Source organism: Solanum verrucosum, unplaced genomic scaffold, assembly GCF_900185275.1.
Source record: "Solanum verrucosum unplaced genomic scaffold, falcon-dt-bn FXZP01000284.1, whole genome shotgun sequence".
NCBI lineage: Eukaryota > Viridiplantae > Streptophyta > Magnoliopsida > Solanales > Solanaceae > Solanum > Solanum verrucosum.
In genome coordinates, this window is record NW_026019936.1 from 1,310,213 (window position 1) to 1,329,403 (window position 19,191).

General features: G+C 33.4%; 3 protein-coding genes across 3 annotated transcripts; 1 reads left to right on the forward strand and 2 right to left on the reverse strand.

Moving 5' to 3' along the window:
- Positions 1 to 3,724: 3,724 nt before the first annotated feature.
- LOC125836367 (syntaxin-121-like) lies at positions 3,725 to 5,627 on the forward strand. Its single transcript, XM_049515546.1, has 2 exons — positions 3,725 to 4,517; positions 5,039 to 5,627. Exons 1-2 carry the CDS (start codon positions 3,974 to 3,976, stop codon positions 5,395 to 5,397), a joined length of 903 nt encoding a protein of 300 aa, XP_049371503.1. The 5' UTR covers positions 3,725 to 3,973; the 3' UTR covers positions 5,398 to 5,627.
- Positions 5,628 to 6,314: 687 nt separating this feature from the next.
- On the reverse strand, positions 6,315 to 9,193 carry LOC125836308 (33 kDa ribonucleoprotein, chloroplastic). The gene is made up of 4 exons (XM_049515495.1): positions 8,695 to 9,193; positions 7,390 to 7,491; positions 6,757 to 7,065; positions 6,315 to 6,675 (listed from the first exon to the last, which is right to left on the reverse strand). The coding sequence occupies exons 1-4, from the start codon at positions 9,151 to 9,153 to the stop codon at positions 6,553 to 6,555; spliced, it is 993 nt and encodes a 330-aa protein (XP_049371452.1). The 5' UTR covers positions 9,154 to 9,193; the 3' UTR covers positions 6,315 to 6,552.
- Positions 9,194 to 10,211: 1,018 nt separating this feature from the next.
- Positions 10,212 to 16,529, reverse strand: LOC125836349 (nuclear transcription factor Y subunit A-10-like). The gene is made up of 6 exons (XM_049515530.1): positions 16,322 to 16,529; positions 14,763 to 15,017; positions 13,183 to 13,301; positions 13,016 to 13,084; positions 11,143 to 11,280; positions 10,212 to 11,000 (listed from the first exon to the last, which is right to left on the reverse strand). Exons 2-6 carry the CDS (start codon positions 14,959 to 14,961, stop codon positions 10,590 to 10,592), a joined length of 936 nt encoding a protein of 311 aa, XP_049371487.1. The 5' UTR covers positions 14,962 to 15,017; positions 16,322 to 16,529; the 3' UTR covers positions 10,212 to 10,589.
- Positions 16,530 to 19,191: the final 2,662 nt, after the last annotated feature.

Here is a 19,191-nt window from a genome sequence, read left to right on the forward strand (position 1 = left end):
CTGCACTTAAGCCGAGGGTTTTTCGGAAACAGTCATGAGATATTGGCAAGGTTTGCTTAAAACTCTATCTATCCTCCTAGAATGTGGATATGTTGTTGATGATACTTTGATTCTATTATTTGTAATTTTTGTGATTGAGGTTCATGTGGATTTTTTTTCTTAATCTTTGAAATGAGCCTATGTTTTATTAATGTCTTCGGCACAAAATAAGAAACGGTCTCTCCAATGCATTATTGGTTGTGTTCATATTTCTCATCGTCCAGTTTCTATAAAATCTATCACTAAAATACGTTCTAGAGGGAGATAAGTCTAAGCAGAGCGAAACAAAGTATAAGAAATTGAACAAGACTTTTGATATGTAACCAGGTATATGTAATATATGATTGATTATGAGAGTTTCACGTGTCTATTCATTTATTCATTATAAATGAATGGTCATGAAGTCCAATTAGCCATGTGATCGTTAAAAGGCAAAATAAAATGCTAAAATTTACAAAATTAAATAGTTTCAAAAAATGGGAACATTTTATCATTTTTGAGACGGACAAAAAATGAAAATATGTTACATAAAATAATAGTGAGAAAGTAATGGATTTATTGGTAACAATAATTTAATTAGTGGGCAAATTGGGATTAGGAGAAAAGTAATTAACTTTTGGACGTGTTTTGGTCGGCCAACCACACAATAATCATAGATTGGGGAGGCAAAATTTGAATATTTTAAGAAGCCAAATGGTTCATCTAACTTTGATTTGGAATATGTTTTAATATATAAATTCCATTATCTTATCCTTGTAATATAAATAATAAGCTGTTAAATCTACCAAATTAGTTGATAAGACATAATGATTCAAATGCAACATAGAATGGGATTAGAGAATTTGATTTCTTAAAAGATTGGAATAAGTCGACATCGGCTTAAAAAAAAGAAGACGAGGAACCCTGAACTGAAATAAATAATTGTTCAAGTTCTTTTCTTTTTATTTGATGTTGCACTTGAACTATTTGGCCTTTTCGTACATTCAATTTTTGCTTTGTCCATCTAAGAATATATCGAACTTATTTAAATTTCGAATAGTCTTAATATCATTAAGATATAATTCATCTGGATATTAATATAAAAAACGAATAACCTATCGCCTCTGCCACCAACCATCCCATTCTCCATTGTACAACCAACACTTTCAATTCTAAACCGTCGAGCCATAACCACTAACCACCGTTATCAGCGAGAATATATATTTACTAATTATTTTTGAAATAAAATTATACCCATTCAAATATTGAGAATTACGTTTTTTTGGATTTAAAATTAGTATTTTAATAATTAAATATATATTTTGATTTTTCAAATAAATAAACAAGGGCATTAAGCACCTCATCGTCTACAATTTTAGTTAAATTTGAAAAAGATTTTGATACATATGTCAAATAAATAAACTTACTCGTTTTCAATATAAAAACATAATAAATAGATTTTTATGGTCATAGCTATCGTTATTTTGTTCTAGAAAAACAACCCCCTTTTTTCCAGGAAATTTCTTACCTTAGTTTTATTTTCTTAATCCTTAAATTGGAAAAAAAATAGTAGAAATATTTTAGTCAAACGCGTTTTCCTACTCGTTTAAACATTTCCTCAAATTATTAGAAAAAAATTTATGACTCAAATATTTTTCTTTCCTGCATATTATTTCTTTCCTTCCGTATCAATTTATGTGATATTTTCTTTTATTATTATTAATCAGTTTTAAAAAATGACATATCTTTTAACTTTTCATTTATTTTCACACAAATATTATAGTACATCATAAAATTTAAAAAAATTATCAATTAAGTTGACATAAGATATTAAACTTCGTGTCCCAGTTACACTATATCATATAAATTGAAAAAAAAAAGGAAGGAATATATTTATTTTATACACCCCCACCCAACCCTTTAGACCCACTCAATCTTAACTAATTTATTTATTTTGATACTTTCCTCACTTCTTTCCCTATTTCATTTCCACGACCTTTCCGTACACAAACACCCCTTTTACATTTAAGGGAAAAGGATCAAAAATACCCTCAAACTATTACAAATAGAACAAATATACCCTCCGTTTGAATTTGGGTGCAAAACTACCCCCACCGTTACTCAATAGGCTCAAAAATGCCCTTGGCTAACGGAAAAGTAAAAAAAAGGAATTTTAAAAACTTTTAAAATAAGAAAAAGTCAACTTTTTCTTTTCACCTGCCCCTTCCAATTTTCTCCCGCTGCCACTCTTCTTCCTCTTTGTTCCTTCCTTACCTCTTAAATCAGATCGAACCAAAACCCAAACAAAAAAAAACTTAAATCCCTCTTTTGTCACTCAAAACTGAACGCATTTTGACTAATCGACACTCAAGTTTCACCCACGACCATGGCTTGTATTCGATGATGAAATTTTATGATGTCAAGTAAACAAATTTGTATATAAGCACCACATCAAAAATATCTTTAGTGACAATTAATTAACAACAACAACTTAATTACAGTTATATATATAAATATATGTGTGTATTTTGAATAACAATTAACACTCTTCGTAAATGTGTCTAAACCCTATAGCGATATTTGATCCAATAATAATTAACTAATGTGGTAAAGACCTCTTTATTAATACGTATATTTATTGTCGTTAAAAATTATTTTTATCCTACTGAAGTCATTTCTGATTAATATTGCAAAACAAACTAACTTCAAGTATTATTCTTCAACAAGTGGCAACATATATTGCAATCAAGATAAATTGCAACCTTTTAATATTTCTCTTGTATGCATATAAGTTACTTAAAAGTAAACATGAACTAATTGCATATTATAGGATATTGAACGGAGAAAACTAGCATGTAGGAATGATACAAAGAGCAAAATTTTTCTACTAGAACAATTAGTGCCAGTATATATGTTGAATTGTTCAGTTTAATATGCGTACACTGAAATTTTAACTCAATTTTGTGCAGTATTAATGATAGAAAATGAGTAATAGATTTAGACTTTTTGACAAAAGTACTCAAGATTTCTACATATCCTTTGCTTGATATATATTTGCTCTACTTGGCAATGAGATGGCATAACTTGAATTTAGCAATTTAGCCTGTGTATGGAAAAATCATGCAAGTTCTTGATAGAAAAAATAACTTTTTTTTTTTATAAAACAGGCTGGTGGATGGAACTTGGGGGCAGCGAGCAGAATGAGAGAGGAGGCAACAAACGAAAAAGTCAACCTTTTCTTATTTTAAAAGTTTTTTAAATTCCTTTTTTTTACTTTTCCGTTAGCCAAGGGCATTTTTGAGCCTATTGAGTAACGGTGGGGGTAGTTTTGCACCCAAATTCAAACGGAGGGTATATTTGCTCTATTTGTAATAGTTTAAGGGTATTTTTTATCCTTTTCCCTACATTTAATTACATATATTGCATATAAATTTAAGAATTTTTTAAATATATATATATATATATATATGGATCGTTTGACAGTTGATTTGAAGATGAGTTATGCAGATGTTAAATTTTACATAAATATTACTCTATCATGTTTGATAGCTGATTAAAAGGTAAGTCATTATTCAATTATAATATTAGAGCTTGGTAGAAAATCTACATAATTATATATATATTATTTTATTCAAAATAAAAGATGAAATAACTAAACCTCAAGAATCTCTACAATTCTCTCTATATTTTATTACTATAATATATTATTTTTATATTCAAAAAAAGAACATTTGACTTTTTCTTTAGTTCCATATTTTGTGCCAAGTCTTATTTATAGTAGTTGATCTAGACGACCAATTTGACTAGTCTTTTTTTCTTCTTCTTCTAGTAGTCCTTCCCATTATATTCCTTCATCCCACCATTTCCATTTTTCCTCAAACTCCATCTTTCTTATTGTTCTTAGTTTTATATCGAATATCATAATATCAAAATTTTCGTTAAAAAAAAGAAGAAGATGAATGATCTTTTCTCAGGATCGTTCTCTCGTTATGGAGAGAACGATCATGATCAAGATTCTCATGGAATTGAAATGGGAGATACCGGTGGTGTCAACCTAGACAAGTTTTTCGAAGACGTAGAAGCTATTAAAGACGAGCTGAAAAACCTCGAAAAAATCTATGCTCAGCTTCAGAGCTCTAATGAAAAGAGTAAGACCCTTCACAACGCGAAAGCTGTGAAGGATCTTAGGTCCAAAATGGATGATGATGTTTCCCTGGCCTTGAAAAAGGCCAAGTTTATTAAAGTTCGTTTGGAAGCGTTGGATAGATCCAACGCTTCCAATAGGAGCCTCCCCGAGTGTGGCCCGGGGAGCTCCTCTGATAGGACGAGGACGTCTGTTGTGAATGGATTGAGGAAGAAACTTCATGAATCTATGAATCAGTTTAATGAGCTGAGACAAAAGATGGCGTCGGAATATAGAGAAACGGTTCAAAGAAGGTATTATACTGTTACTGGAGAAAATCCTGATGAAACAGTTCTTGATACACTCATATCTACAGGTAAATTTTACTCCCTTGTCTCATTGTATATTCGAATTCACACGGAAAATTAGATTGTCTAAACCTCGAAAACTAGACGGAGGGAGTACAAATTTAAAGGGAACGATTGTGGTGGGTGGTAAGTATTCCTCCATCTCAGAAAAGAAATTTGGTTAAGGGTATTCAAGATTTAAGTTTTGATCTATATACTAAGTATTAGTTTTTATATGCAGAGTCTAATTCTCCGACAAGATGATCCTCCATTGTATGTAGTTCCATCCTTAATCAGAGGTCTTGAAATCAAACTTAGGGGAATAGAGTCGTCTTTCGTATGGAGTGGTTTACCTCTTGATGTAAATTCGGATTAATCAAGCTCCAAAACGAATATCTGACATCGTTTAGGTCCAAAGAGAAACTCATCCAAATTTCCAAATGACATATCAAACAATACTTATTTCATGTGTCTTAGACCGAATAGGTTGATGGATCGTTCAACGTTACGAGTCATAACAGAACAAACAACTTGTTTTTGTCTCCCACAGGTCAAAGTGAGACATTCTTACAAAAGGCAATACAAGAACAAGGAAGAGGACAAGTGATGGACACAATAATGGAGATTCAAGAAAGGCATGAAGCTGTGAAGGAAATAGAGAGGAATTTGAAAGAACTTCATCAAGTTTTCTTGGACATGGCTGTTTTAGTGGAATCTCAAGGTGAACAACTTGATGATATTGAGAGCCAAGTGAATAGGGCTAATTCATATGTTAGAGGGGGTGCTCAACAATTACAAGTGGCAAGAAAACACCAAAAGAATACAAGAAAATGGACTTGTTTTGCTATTATTCTTTTGCTTATCATCATCTTGATAGTGGTTCTTTCTATTCAGCCATGGAAGAAATGAGATGGTCAAAGGTCATTGGTTTAGTTGTGGATGGACCTCCCCCTTTTTTTTCTTTTTTTTTTAATATTCTATATTTTATAGTTTATTATTCTATATTGTGTATTTTGGGATATATTTTTTATGTGGGGAGAAGTAAGTTGGATGGGGGTCCAAGTGTTATTCTACATTGGATTATTATTATTTTTGTAATTATTGATGTATTTAGAGTATATTCTTTTTGTGTTGTGGCATAGGTATTTGTTTGGTTATTTTCATTTAAGATTAAGTTGTTCTTTTTCTTGTTTATGTTGAGTTTTTTTTTCTAAATTGATGTTTCTTGACATTTTGGTTTAATGGTCTAAAGTTTAGTTCTTTCTTGGCTTCTTCACTCCTGTTGTTTTCACTTTCCGTTTTTTGAACTGCTTTTACTTGAGCCAAGGGTAATCGAAAACAACCTCTTCTCCCTCCCAAAGTAGGGGCTATGTTACTCGGACTCTTCAAAAATGTCAGGGTGCGTGTCGGATTCTCCAAAAGTAATCCGACAAGGTGCGGCATCAAAAGTGAAGAGTCCGTGCAACTTAGGGTAGGGGTAAGGTCTGCATACACACTAGCCTCCCTAGACCCCACTTTGTACGATTACACTGGATATGTTATCCAGTTAGTAGGTTTAAAGTTTAGTTCTCACAAATCAAACTTTTGACTATTTGTCTAAAATTTTGTTCTAGTAGTTCAAACTTCTGACCTGTACTTTGAAGTTTAGTTCTAATAGTTCATAACTTTTGACCACTAAGCTAAAGTTTAGTTCTAGTAAATTTAAATTTCAGACCACTGGTCTAAACTTAATTGTGTTAATTCAAACTTCACCAATAATCTGAAGTTTGAACTACTAGAAGTTTAATAATACAAAGTGAGCAGAAAAATACAAAATGAGCATATGGTAAAGGGAGGAACAAGTAGTAGAATATATGAGCATTTTACAAAGAGTTATCTCTATTGATTCTAGTGATGAGTTATATTACAATCAAAATACAATATGCATTTTAGAAAATGTATAGGCAATGTAGTAACACAGCTTACCTGCATCAAAGTTACATAAGCTGGAAAAAGCATGTCTCCGTCGAATATAAAACTCTACATATCTCCAAATTGCTGATGCTGCTATGAATCTCGGTGATCTTATGAGCTGAGACTAGAGAGTATTTCACTGTTCTCAGAATCACTTGTTTCGACTACTGGTGGAGAAGATACTGGATCTTTCTGCCCAGCTATATTTAGTCGCAATGGCCGTCCTTCAAGATCCTAATTGCATTATAAGAAACTGTGAGAAACAAGAAATATGTCAAATTGTCCTTAAGATACTTCATCACTACGTATCCTTACCACTTCATTCATGGTATCGAGTGCATTGTTCATTGCTTCAGCTGACGAAAATGTAATAAAACCAAAACCTCGAGATCTTCCCGAGGCCCTGTCATAGATGACTTTTGCACTCAAGAATCCTGGCTGGTCAGCAAAAGCGTCTTTCAGACCTTGAGAAGTGAGGTTCCAGCTAAGATTTGCAACGTATAGTTTGTGAGGGCTATCTACAAAACCTTGATAGGTGCTTCTTATCTTTGCACTCATTACTTCCCTTTCACCTCCTCTTGGAACCTCGGGGAAGTTCACCTTGACTGTACGACCTCCAACTTGCTGTTAAACATTATTTAGATGAGCAATGAATGGCCTTCGAGACCAAACTAAACGCTAATTGAGACAGAGGAGTCCAAAATAGGTAACTAAAACGAAATCTTAATACCATTGCTGTTTCTTATTAGGACAATGACATCAGTTCAAGATAGGTAACTAACACCAAATCTGAATCATATTGTTAGTGAATGACTATCAAAATTCAACATGCGTTCGGTATTTTCATATTCTGGTATTGCAGATGAATTTAGTGTTTTAATAAGCTGATGTGAAGCATACAAGAAAAGAGAACTTGCTAGTAAATGATGAGAAAACTGCTAAACTTACTGATCCATCAAACAACCGAACTGCCTCCTCTGCTTCTTCAACACTTCCCATTGTAACAAATGCAAATCCACGACTTCTATCTGTAACTCTATCATAAACGATCTACGAATTCATTGAAGAAAAACAACATGAGTCATCCTGTATCTTATAATCCAAAAGAAAAAATATAGGAAATCTCTCAAAATTGAACTTATGTACAAACATGCAAGCGGCTTAGAAATCATGAGCCAGATTTCAACTGCAGCTACACAAAATTAAATCAACCAACTTTAACCACAAAACAACAAATATGAGAAAATATATGTTATTATTACGTTTGCGAGTACAACTATGTGTATCCCATGATTCGTGTCTCTAACTTGTTTTCCATTGTTCGAGGGCTAATGCAGCCAGTGGCAGAGCCAGAATTTATCCAAGGGGACTCCAAAAACACCAAAAGATCACACGTTGGATTTGAACCTATTCCCCAAAGCAATTTTGAACATCCTTTATCACCTACACTAGAACCTTCCATTATAAAATGCACTCAACAACTTATACACAACAAAAAAAACTCAGTCTTTGCACATTTGTACAGTATAATTTTCCAATATAGGAATGTTGAGTTGCATAAATAAAATTAGTCCAAATTTTGTAATTGGACTTTTCTCCCATAACATGTTGATGTCTATATACATATCATAAGGTTTTGTTGCATAAAGATTCAAGAATTGGAAAGGGAAAAAGCAACAACAACAACATACCCAGTGTATTCCCACAAGTGAAGTCTGGGAACGGTAGAATGTATGCAGACCTTACTCCTAACTCCTGAGAGGTAAATTTGTCCGAAAGACCCTTGGCTCGAGTCACACATATCAACAACAACAACAACAAACCCGAGCCTAGGAATGGTAGAATGTAGGCCAGACCTTATTCCTAACTCTTGAGAGATAAAATTTTTGTCCGAAAGACCCTTCACTCAAGTAACAAATATCAACAACAACAAAATACCCCGTGTAATCCCACAAGTAGTGTTTGGTAGTGTATGCAGACCTTACCCCTAACTCATAGAGATAGAGAGGTTGTTTCCGATAGACACTCAGCTTAAATAAAGCCCGCCAAACAATTTCAAAAAAGGGGATACATATACGGAAGCAATAACAACAACAAATTAATGCAATATGGAGAGTGTTATACAACAAACAACATATCAATGCATTTACAAAAACACCACCATAACATACATTCATTACATAACATTCGAAAAAACGACAATAACAACAACAAAATAATGCGATAACCCAAGCAAAGCAACAAAAAACAGACCTCAACATTAGCAACTTTACCAGCTTCAGCAAAGATTTCCGACAATTGAGAAGGTGTCATCGAAAATGGCAAATTACCCACATACAATCTACCATCTTCAATCGATTTAGGCTCATCAACACCCCCATTTCCTTCTTTCTCCACACTCTCACCTCCCTCATTCTCTTCATCTTCTTCAATTTCCTCTTCCGCTGACAATTCAGCTTCCTCATCTAATCCAACAACCTCAGCTTCATCAGACACAGCAGAAGTAGAAAAATGGGTTGAAATTCGATTGAAAGAAGCTAAAAGAGAAGAAATGGGGAAATGGGGTTTCGATTTTATGGGTTTTATGGAGTTATTAATCTTGAAATTGAAATGGGTATTGGTAATACTTGAAGAAATGTGCTCTACTACTGAGAATTTAGGCTTTTGAGTGAAGAAATGAAGTGAAGAAGAAGAAGAAGAAAAAGCTGACATTTTTTCTTCTTCCAAATTTTTCTACCAAAGAAGAAAGTTCAGTGAAGAAATGAGAGAAGATAAAAGATGAGGTTTTGATAAGACAGACTTATGGGGTCCATTTCCGTGTTCGATATCCATATTGAAATCTCGACTAATTTTATATCGGTAAGTTCATACGTTCGAACTCAAATAGACGAAAGAAATCATATTTATCCCATAGTAACTCTTATCGGTGAACTTGAATCTCAGCAATTACTGTCTTCAATCATTTTTACTCGTTCATTTTAAATTTTACATGTTAATTAATGTATAGAAGGTGTTGAAGGTAAAATAAGAAAAAGTTAATTGTTTCTCTTTGATATGTTAAAAGTGAATGAGAAAGTACTTAATGACGATTAAGTAATTAATGTGGAGCATGAAAGACATTATTTGGTTTTATCGATTTGGTGGTAAACTATTCGATGCAAAATAAATGTTTACCCTATGATGATATATTGTACGATATACAATATATTAGTTGCTTTAGTTGTATTGTGAAATTCATCGTTACACAATTAAAGAGAGACAGGCTAACATGATTCGTTATCATTTTACCAGACGCAATCGATGTTGGCATATCTCATGTCTAAAGTTGGTTGAAAAAGGTGATTTTTAAGTTTAATATATGAATTGTTTTGGTTGTACATTGTGAAATTCATCGTTACATAACAAAAAAGAGACAATTTAATATGATTCGTTATTATTTCACCAGATGCAATTTGAAGAGTTGGCATATTCCATGTCTGAAGGTGGTTGAAAACGACGATAAAGGTTGTGATAGAATGGTAAGCTTTACATCCCCCCACCCACCCCCCACCCCCAAACAATGTAGGATTTTGGTCCAAATCTAAATTCAGTCGGGTCTCGGGTCTCAATACATGTATCAGAAAGTGGGTGGGAGACAAAACAAAAAAAAGATTAATGTTCTTCAAAATGCATAATGAGAAGGTAACTATAGATTACATGACAGTTGCAAATACATCACAATCCACACTCCCAATATACAAAATACCAGTCTGAAAACACACCAATTTGCATGGATCAAGTTCAATCATACATCATTGTATTTTTCACAAACCAAAATCACAAAACAGTAATCCAAACACACTGCAACATCAGAGACCCCGATCGACAGGGTCATCATCGTCATCATCTTATCAAAACAAGTTTATTTATCCTACAAAGAGCTGAAAATAAAGTAGCATTAAGGCTTTAGTGCCTCTTACCATCCATGTTGCTTGATAGCAATAGAACGATAGAGGCACCGCGTTAATGCTAAGCCAAGGATGAACTGCCCATGATAGCCAAGGATGATCCGACAATTGTCAGCAACCAAATGTGTATGTACTAGGTTGTAGCACGGATGAGGTGAGGCTCAACTCGTGACACCTGACCTCGTTCTCAAGCCAAGGCTATCAAACTTTGAGGTTGCAACAGCTATCTGCTGTGCCAACCCACTTACCAGACATGAAAATACCGTGTCCAGTATTCATCATGTCCGGTATTGCCTGGACCGGAGGCCTCAGGTTTTGGAACAGAAGAGGATCAAGATTGCCACTAGTGTACATGTTAGTGACCCCTGATGAATCGAAGAACCTACTTCCAGATGTTTCTTTTGGTGAGCTCAAATTGCTGCTATCAGACTGCAGCACTTCAGAATTCTGGGATCCGGTGGGGTAAAAGTTTTGAACATCGCCTGCCTTGAACATATCAGTGGTTTTTCCACCCTTCATAGTTCCACTCATATTCCTTGTGTTCAAGAAGCGACCACCACAGCCCCTAGGTCGGCGCAAAGCATGGAGATGGCGAGAGAGGTGCAAGTACGGCTGCAAGCATTAAGCAGTGCAAAACTCAGTAACAACAGGGTGAACAGAGGACATGCTTTTGAAGAAAAGCATAAAGATCAACTAAAATATCCTGCTGATATGTAGATATCCACCATCCATGATCATAGAAATAAAACTTTACCTTGCGTGGTTTAAGAGCTTTTTTCTCCATTTCCTTGGCCCGGGTCTTTCGACGTCTTAGTATCCCATGATACTGCTTGGCATTTACGAATATCGGACCTTCATCAGAAGCCAAATTCAATGGTAGCATAATGCGGCCCTGCAAAAATTGTGAAGTGATATTATATGAATATTAGAGCCTCGAAATCATTCAATTTGAAGATGTAGAGTATGGGAGAGTAAAGAATAAATTACACTACAAAATCCAACTATATTGCGAAGATACATGATATATGGCTTTCTATCAGAAGACATGTGTTTCCTGTTACTGCATATATTCCAGTGTTCTGTATTAATCCGAAATATTTCCGTTTCCACCTTTCCTTTGTTATTCCATAATTGTAGCTAATATTTGAAACCGCTACTTCTGAAAAACGATCCTCTGAATTAATCCAGGAAAGTAAGTTCAATGAACAATCTGTTGATACGGTACCCTTCTGATGTTCTAAACAACTGTGAAAACTTTCCTCTAGAGATATTTGTCCTTTCACCACTTCTTCATTTATACTTGATGCAACGAGCGAAGATTCCTGGTCTCTTCTCCATCACTCCTATGCTAATTAGTATAAGAATGCCTTCATTTAGAAGATACCTTAAGGTGATTCGCTAATGGTAATCAGTGAATAATTAGAGGATCTCACCCATAGTTCCAAAGTATTAGTAACATCCTTTTGGTTTCACAATTTGGGAGCAAATTTTCTTAACAAATTCAATTCAATGGGCGATAAATGTGATTCCAATGATCTTTCTTTGCATCATTCTTTTAATTGGTTTGACGCCAATACTTCGCCAAACGCTGTTCTACCCCGACTAAAATAGGTACCAAGCAGACTACTCTTTACTTCAATACGAAAGGTAAGTATGTTTCCTTAGTTGTTGTTGTTATTTTAATGACCGAGAAATCCACCTGGGGCCAACCCTTAGGACCAAGGCAACTACAGCCTTTGAACTTCCAAAATTGGATAGTAAGCACCAGTTAAGTGGAGCTACTTCTTCCCCATTTTCATCTATTTAGTTGCTTATAAGGAGATCTCCTCAGCCAAAAAACTACTTAGGTGAAAAATTGGAGCCGTGTTTCCTCAAGGCTCAGGTTATATAATGTCCACAGAGGTGGCTTCTTCTAGACATGACGCACGTTATAACATCTCTGCTTGTGAGGAAAAACTTAAATATACCAATTATATTAGACGTTAAACTAGTTCCATTAGTAAACATTAGTGCCCATCTTATAGTGCCATCTGGGAACATCATAGCCCAACCAGCAGCATCAATAATCGTACTATAGACCCTCAGTAAAAAGAGTAAATACGAGACTGAAGGACATTACGTTGCTTTGAGTAATCGTACTACAATCAGATGCTGTCTTTAACAATCAATTGATCCAACTAACTTGCAAAATCAACAGGCATACATCAAGGTTTCTTTAACATTCTCTCGTCTTTTTCAACTAAAAAAATTCCAATCTTCGTTTTGATGAAGGAGAAAGAATGGTTTTTGGAAACTTTTCCAAATCAACCACATTAAAAATCCAACTCAGCTCCCATATGATGTGCTAAAACAAAATTTACGCAATATTATCAATGATGGAAACATGACAATATAAGCTGTCATATAGTTGATATTGGTTGTCATTACATGTTTGAAAAGATTTAGAAAACTTTATAAAGCTGAAGTTGGTTACTTTAGTAAGTTATGCTACAAAACAGCAGATATGTCTACAGTAATGCTGTTACTTCGCTTTTTGGAATATGCAACTAATTCCAGAGAAAGCATAAATTACCAAACCCACATAACTTTGGTGATTGGAAAGTGATGCTATCAGAAAGAAGTAATACCGAAAGTTGAGGAGCATAAGCTGAAAATAGCCCAATGCATTGCTCTCCATAAGGATATTTTGCAGAAATCTGCACCATTTAAAAGCACATCACATAAACAGAATGAACAAGCACATATATTGAGATTTATCGAAGACAAATGGAACTTTCATGATGAAAAAGATTACCAGGGACTGACCAAAACCTAGCTCAAAGTGACCTCGGTAGTCCATATTAGCTGCGCGAACAGAGGTAGCAGCCTGAATGTTTGAAAGTTTTTGCCCGTTTGCTGAAGATTTGCAATCACCTGAAGGAGATACTACATAAATGTCAACATGTCTTTTGTAAAACGGGCTGTAGAAAAAAAAATCCTCCCAAATGGTTAAACATTTCAACAGAACGTGATTTCCATTAACAAGAACTAGAGAAGAGAAGGTGTATGGAGTATGATGTTAAACTAAAGGAAAAAGGAGAAAACACAATGGCACAATAGCTGAGATTCTCTAACTCGAGAGATAAGATGGAGTAAAAGGAGAAGCATTAATAAAATCCCTTGTTAACTAGTAAATTGCTTATGATATTCCATAATTGTCAGCATCATCAATACATAAATGAGATAATATCTCAAATGGTCACTCAACTATCAAGGAGAAGCAGAAGGATAATAGTTCTATCTCTAAGGAAGAATATCGGAAGGAAATCAAAATAGATAATTCCATGCCCGTTAGTTCCACCGTGAGAAGAATATATGCAGAGAAAATCAAGATGGTGAATCGCAAGCTCGTTAGTACCACCATGGAACATAGACTCAGATTATCCAAGAATGGAGATAGAGGCATGATTATGCCACATTTTTCAAGAAACTTGTTGGAAGTTTGGAGCAATAGATTTGTCCAACTTCCAAACGAGATATTCTTTTTAGTCTTGGAATTGTAATCTAAGTTGCAGGGACTCTTCACTTTCGATGCTGCACCCGTGTCAAATTCTCCAAAAAATACTAATCTTTTGGAGAAACCTACAGGCCCACGCTGGCATTTTTGAAGAGTCTGAGCAACATAGCTTGTAAGTACTTTATAAGACTCCTAACATTTCTCTTTTTAAGGTGGTCAAAAGAATATATCAGTACATCAAATCTAGCTTGACTATGGAAAGATTTTACTTAACCTACCAAAGTTTTTTACTTAAATGTTATTTTCATAATGTTTGGAAAAGCACTACCAGTTTTCGTTCTTTCTTGAAAAAGCTGAATTTACATTGAATTCTGAGAAGCACCAATTGTGGTTTTCATGCAATGTAGTTAAGATTTTGTTACACGAACTTCACCAACAACAAGTAAATTAAAAGAAGATTTTTTTACGAGAACAATTCTAATCTAACATTGGTCCAAGAACTTGGTCTTTTTCATGAAAGGAGCAAGCATATTGGCACTAAATATCATTTTCTTGGACAATGCATATTTAAGAAAGAATCAGATATCAAAATTTGAGAGGCCACCAAGCCATTGAAATTGATGATCTTAGAAATCACTAATGTCTTTTGGTGTGACTTATCAAGTTTAAGAGGGGCATTGAATTTGTAAACTATATTCATCCCAAATGCATATATTTTAAGGATAGTTACCTATATAGACTACCACCAAGGCCTATCCCATCGAAAAGCAAGACAACACTCGACCACCTACTAACCTTCTACCCTTATCCGCGACATCCACACCCTTCTATCTAAGGTCATGTCCTATGAATTTCCAAAAGAATGAATAAGAAAGTACCAGAGGAAATAGTGAACTCTGTTGCATTCCCCTTAGGCTGCTGCTCCACAGATGCAGATTTCAATTGTCCAAAAGGCTCAGCAAAAGCCACAGATTGAGACATAAAACCACTACTCCACCAAGGAGCAGTGCACAATGTTGCAACAGATTGATTCTGGACAACCCCTTCATTTCCTTTGGAAAATACAGTAGTATGCATGGTTATAAAAGAACAATTCACACCTTTTTTCTTGAAAATCTGAAGGAATTAAGTTCCTGCAGCTCAATCAATTGAAGCAAACAATATTTCATAAGTTTCCATTGAAAACAATGCCTCAAGATCTAATATAAGAGTTCTAAAACTTAATCCAAAATTTTCAAGAATCATATCCAAAAATAACCAAAAAAGAAGAACTTCAAAAAAATTGCAATAGTAAAATAAAAATATTTTCTTGATAACTATGATGCCTAGGCCAACTTGTGGACATCTCGACTAGTTCCAATGGGTATCTATTACCTCCTATCAAGCACAAGTATTAGGTAATAACAAAGGAGGAACTAGGCTTTTGAGTTTATGGATTCTAGATTCTCGAAAAGAAAGTTATTAATTTTTTGATAAATTATTTATACGACCCACCAAGGCTTGAACAGATAAAAAGAAATCACCTAGCGTTTTTGCCTATGCTACAATTTGAACTTGAAATCTCATAATTCTCAACTATTTCATTAACTACTAAGCTACACCCTCTGGATGCTAGGAGAAACAAAAAAAGATCTTTAAAACAAATTCTATCTTTTTATTCATTATTTTAAGGAAAGAAAAGCTAAAAAGGGAAAATTTACAGAAACTACATAAAAAACATCAATCATTGAACAAATATTCTAATAGATATAAGCCAAACTACAAGATAACCAGACAAAAATCACAAAAATGGCAGTTGTCAAAGAACATAACAATACACAAACACCATAAAAGTAAAAATCAAATATAACCAACCTTGAGTTCTATAATACTAAGAACAGTACAAAGAAGAAAATAAGGAGAGAAAACAAACTTTTACAGATTACAACAGCCATAATAGAAAAAAAAAAAGTGAATATTCTTGACAAAAACAAAGCAGAATTCAAATTTGCTGGTGTGCAGGTAACACATATCCCGTAAAATTAATCAATATACTCACAAACTATCCCACACACCATCATAATAAAAGAAACACTCACTAATTCTACACGATACCTACTACCTCTCACTAACACCATTAGGAAAAAATCACCTAATATTTTTGTATATGCTAAAATTTAAACCCGAAAACTAAACCACTTTATTGACCACTAAACTACAGCCTTGACTAACTAAGAAGAAGAACAAAATCTTGATAACAAGTTTTAATCTTTTCTTCATTATACTAAAAGAAAAGCTTAAAAAAATAAGGAAATTTTCAAGAAATCACCAAACTCTGAGCAAAACATCAAACAAAAATAAACAAAACACTATTTGAACAAGAAAGATCAAATCTTTACAACACCCATGATAGAAAAAAGAGAAAAATAAGTGAATATTTGGAAGTAGAGTGTTGTACCTAGTGAAGTAATAGTTGTACGTTGAAGAAGAAAAATTTAAGCTTTGTGTGATTGTACGGTCAATTAGAGAAACCCCATTTAGTTAGTAGCCATGTCAGTACAATTTCAAGCTTGAGAGAAAGGAGAGAGAGAGAGAGAGAGAGGGCAACAGGATGATTTACAAGTGGAAAAAAAATTGGAATTACTTGGCAATGACCAATGAAATATAGCCTTCATGGAAGGACTTTGTTTTATGTGCTTTATTAGTTTTTTTTTTCTTCTTTAATCACTCCCCACTCTTGCTCGACTGGTGATCAGGGGTCATAACGCACTCTTAACACAATAAATTTACTTTAAAGTTGACTTATTTGTTGATGATCGTTGGAATGTTTACAGAATAACATAAGGGTAATCTTACTAGAAAGTCATATAAAACTTGATTGAAAAACAAGTGTTTATTGAAGAAGTCCTAATAAGGATTCTCTCGAATTAGCATAAGCAAGGGATGAGAGAATCCTAACGAGGGCTCTTTTTTTATTTAACAGGTTTATTTTCTTTGTTACGAGGGGTGTGGGTACTTGTTGTTCAGAGGTGTCAACTGAGTAATTCAAGGTTGTGGCGGGAGATTTGTATACCCTCAATACTTAATTAAAATCTCAGGTTTGAATTCTAAAAATAAAATCGTTTTAAAAATAATGTGTTTTAGGCTTTAATATTAGTCTCTCGGCGTGAAAAATCATATTAACATAAGAATTGGTCTTGTGTTCAATAATACACATTTGAAAAATTGAATTAATCGAGCCTTAAAATGGATATCAAAAAATTCGGGGTAGGAAACAACAAAAAAAAATCTCCCACCACTACCCCTATCCACACACCCCACCCCCCAAAAAAAATACTTGATATGTTATTTTTAATAATATTAATTTCAAGATTAATTTATGCACATTTAATACTTTTTGTATTACGACGTAATAATAATTAAAAAATCACCTGATATTTTTTGTTAGCTCTAATGAAATTTAAATTTTCATCAATTATTATATTTCAATTTACTTCATTAACGATTAGACCACACAATTATTTTGGCCTAACATGAAATAAACATTGAAAATTTGGAGCACTTACTACTCCCCTTCTACTCATTCTCAACTAAAAAAAAAGTGGTGTATTTATGTAATAAAAATATTCTATCATATGCTTTTAACACTTGTACCTTAGTCTAACATATTCAAATTCTTTTGACTTTACTAACTTTAATTCTTTTTTAAAAAAAAAAATTAAGAAAAAAGGAAAACCACATAAGTGGATAGTACTTGATATTTGTTAGTGGATTGTAAGAGGATAACCATAAAATCTCTTAACTTTTTATAACATAAAAAATAATCTCAACTTTTTATGACATAAAAAATTATTCTTCGACTGTTTAGAAAGCCAAGTGGAACATTTTTTAGGGTGGGGGTGACTAGTTATTTTTTAATCATTATTATACAAATACAAAGCTTTCGAACTATAGCAAGTGGCTACTATTATTAGTATGATTTATTCTTTTTAAGAAGATAGAGTATATAAATTAATTTGGGTAATTGAGGGTGGGAGGGGACCTATACCTATGAGTACTTATAATTTATATCACCAAAGATTCTAATTGAGCGATAAGCATATCATCATCTTTAATTTAATGTATCGGATTTGAGTTTTAAAATGATGGTACATTTAATAATAAAGAGAGTTTTACTTATCGTAGTTGAATATTTCAGTACAAATTAAATTAGTCGACCTTAAAATGACTATCGAAATTCGAGGGTTAGTATATGCTATTAGTTAGATTAATTACTCGATATGAGATCATTAAAGGTATGGTGAGATGATTCCTATCATTCTGCCCTTGACTAAAGATTTTGGCATCGAATTATTAGAATGAAGAATTTTTTTATAGGGAGCACTTATCTAATATTATTCAGGTTGGAGATAGATCCAAAAAATTTTAGTGAAAAAATCAGGATTAGTTAGGTAGGAATCCCTCTGCCTTTAACAAGAAGTCGAACATGTGACTGAAATTTTCTTGGTACAAGTGTTTTGTCTCCTCCTCCTATCTCAGTCGTAAAATATGCTAGTAAGAGAAAGTGATCTTTTTATGGCCAATTAAAATTTGAATAAAAGAAAACGATCTTATAAAAAAATATATGTTGCATTAGACAATGTGGGAATTTGGAACATAAGATCAGAGTTTTGGACGCGACGATATTTCGAACAACAACTATACATGAAGGTATACACGACATCAACCTCCTTATAAGATAGGAAATCTGATTCCAATTAATGCTTTTTTATTTGGCAAGGTGGTTGGATTCCACAACAAAACCGTTTAAGCAAAGGGCCAAATGAACATAGACAAATTTGATTAATATATGATTCTCGCGGATTAGGGTATTAGGTAGGTAGTTGAGTGTCGTCTCATTGTCCAACGAGATAGGTTTCTCTTTGCATATTAGTAGTATTAGCATTGTTCTTGTAGTTTCTAGTCCCTCGATTTTTGCTAATGCTGTTTATTGTGCTTTGACTATTATAAATTTCTTTTTCTGTATATTTTAGAATGTTTCCTTAATTGTTTCATGTGTTCTTAAAAAAATCTTATAAAAAAATGATCTCCAAATATGAAAAGGGTCATATAATATTAAGAACATTTGTAATAAATTATAAAATTGTTTTGAATGAGAAAATGACATTTTATATTTTAAACAATATATTATAATTACTATAAGGAGAAGATACATTCAAGGGTTGGTTAACCTATTGGATATTTTTGCATAGTTAGGATCACCATTGTATTTTATTCTATTTTTTAAAATAATTTTCTTATTATTAATAGAATATTCCAACTAAGGGA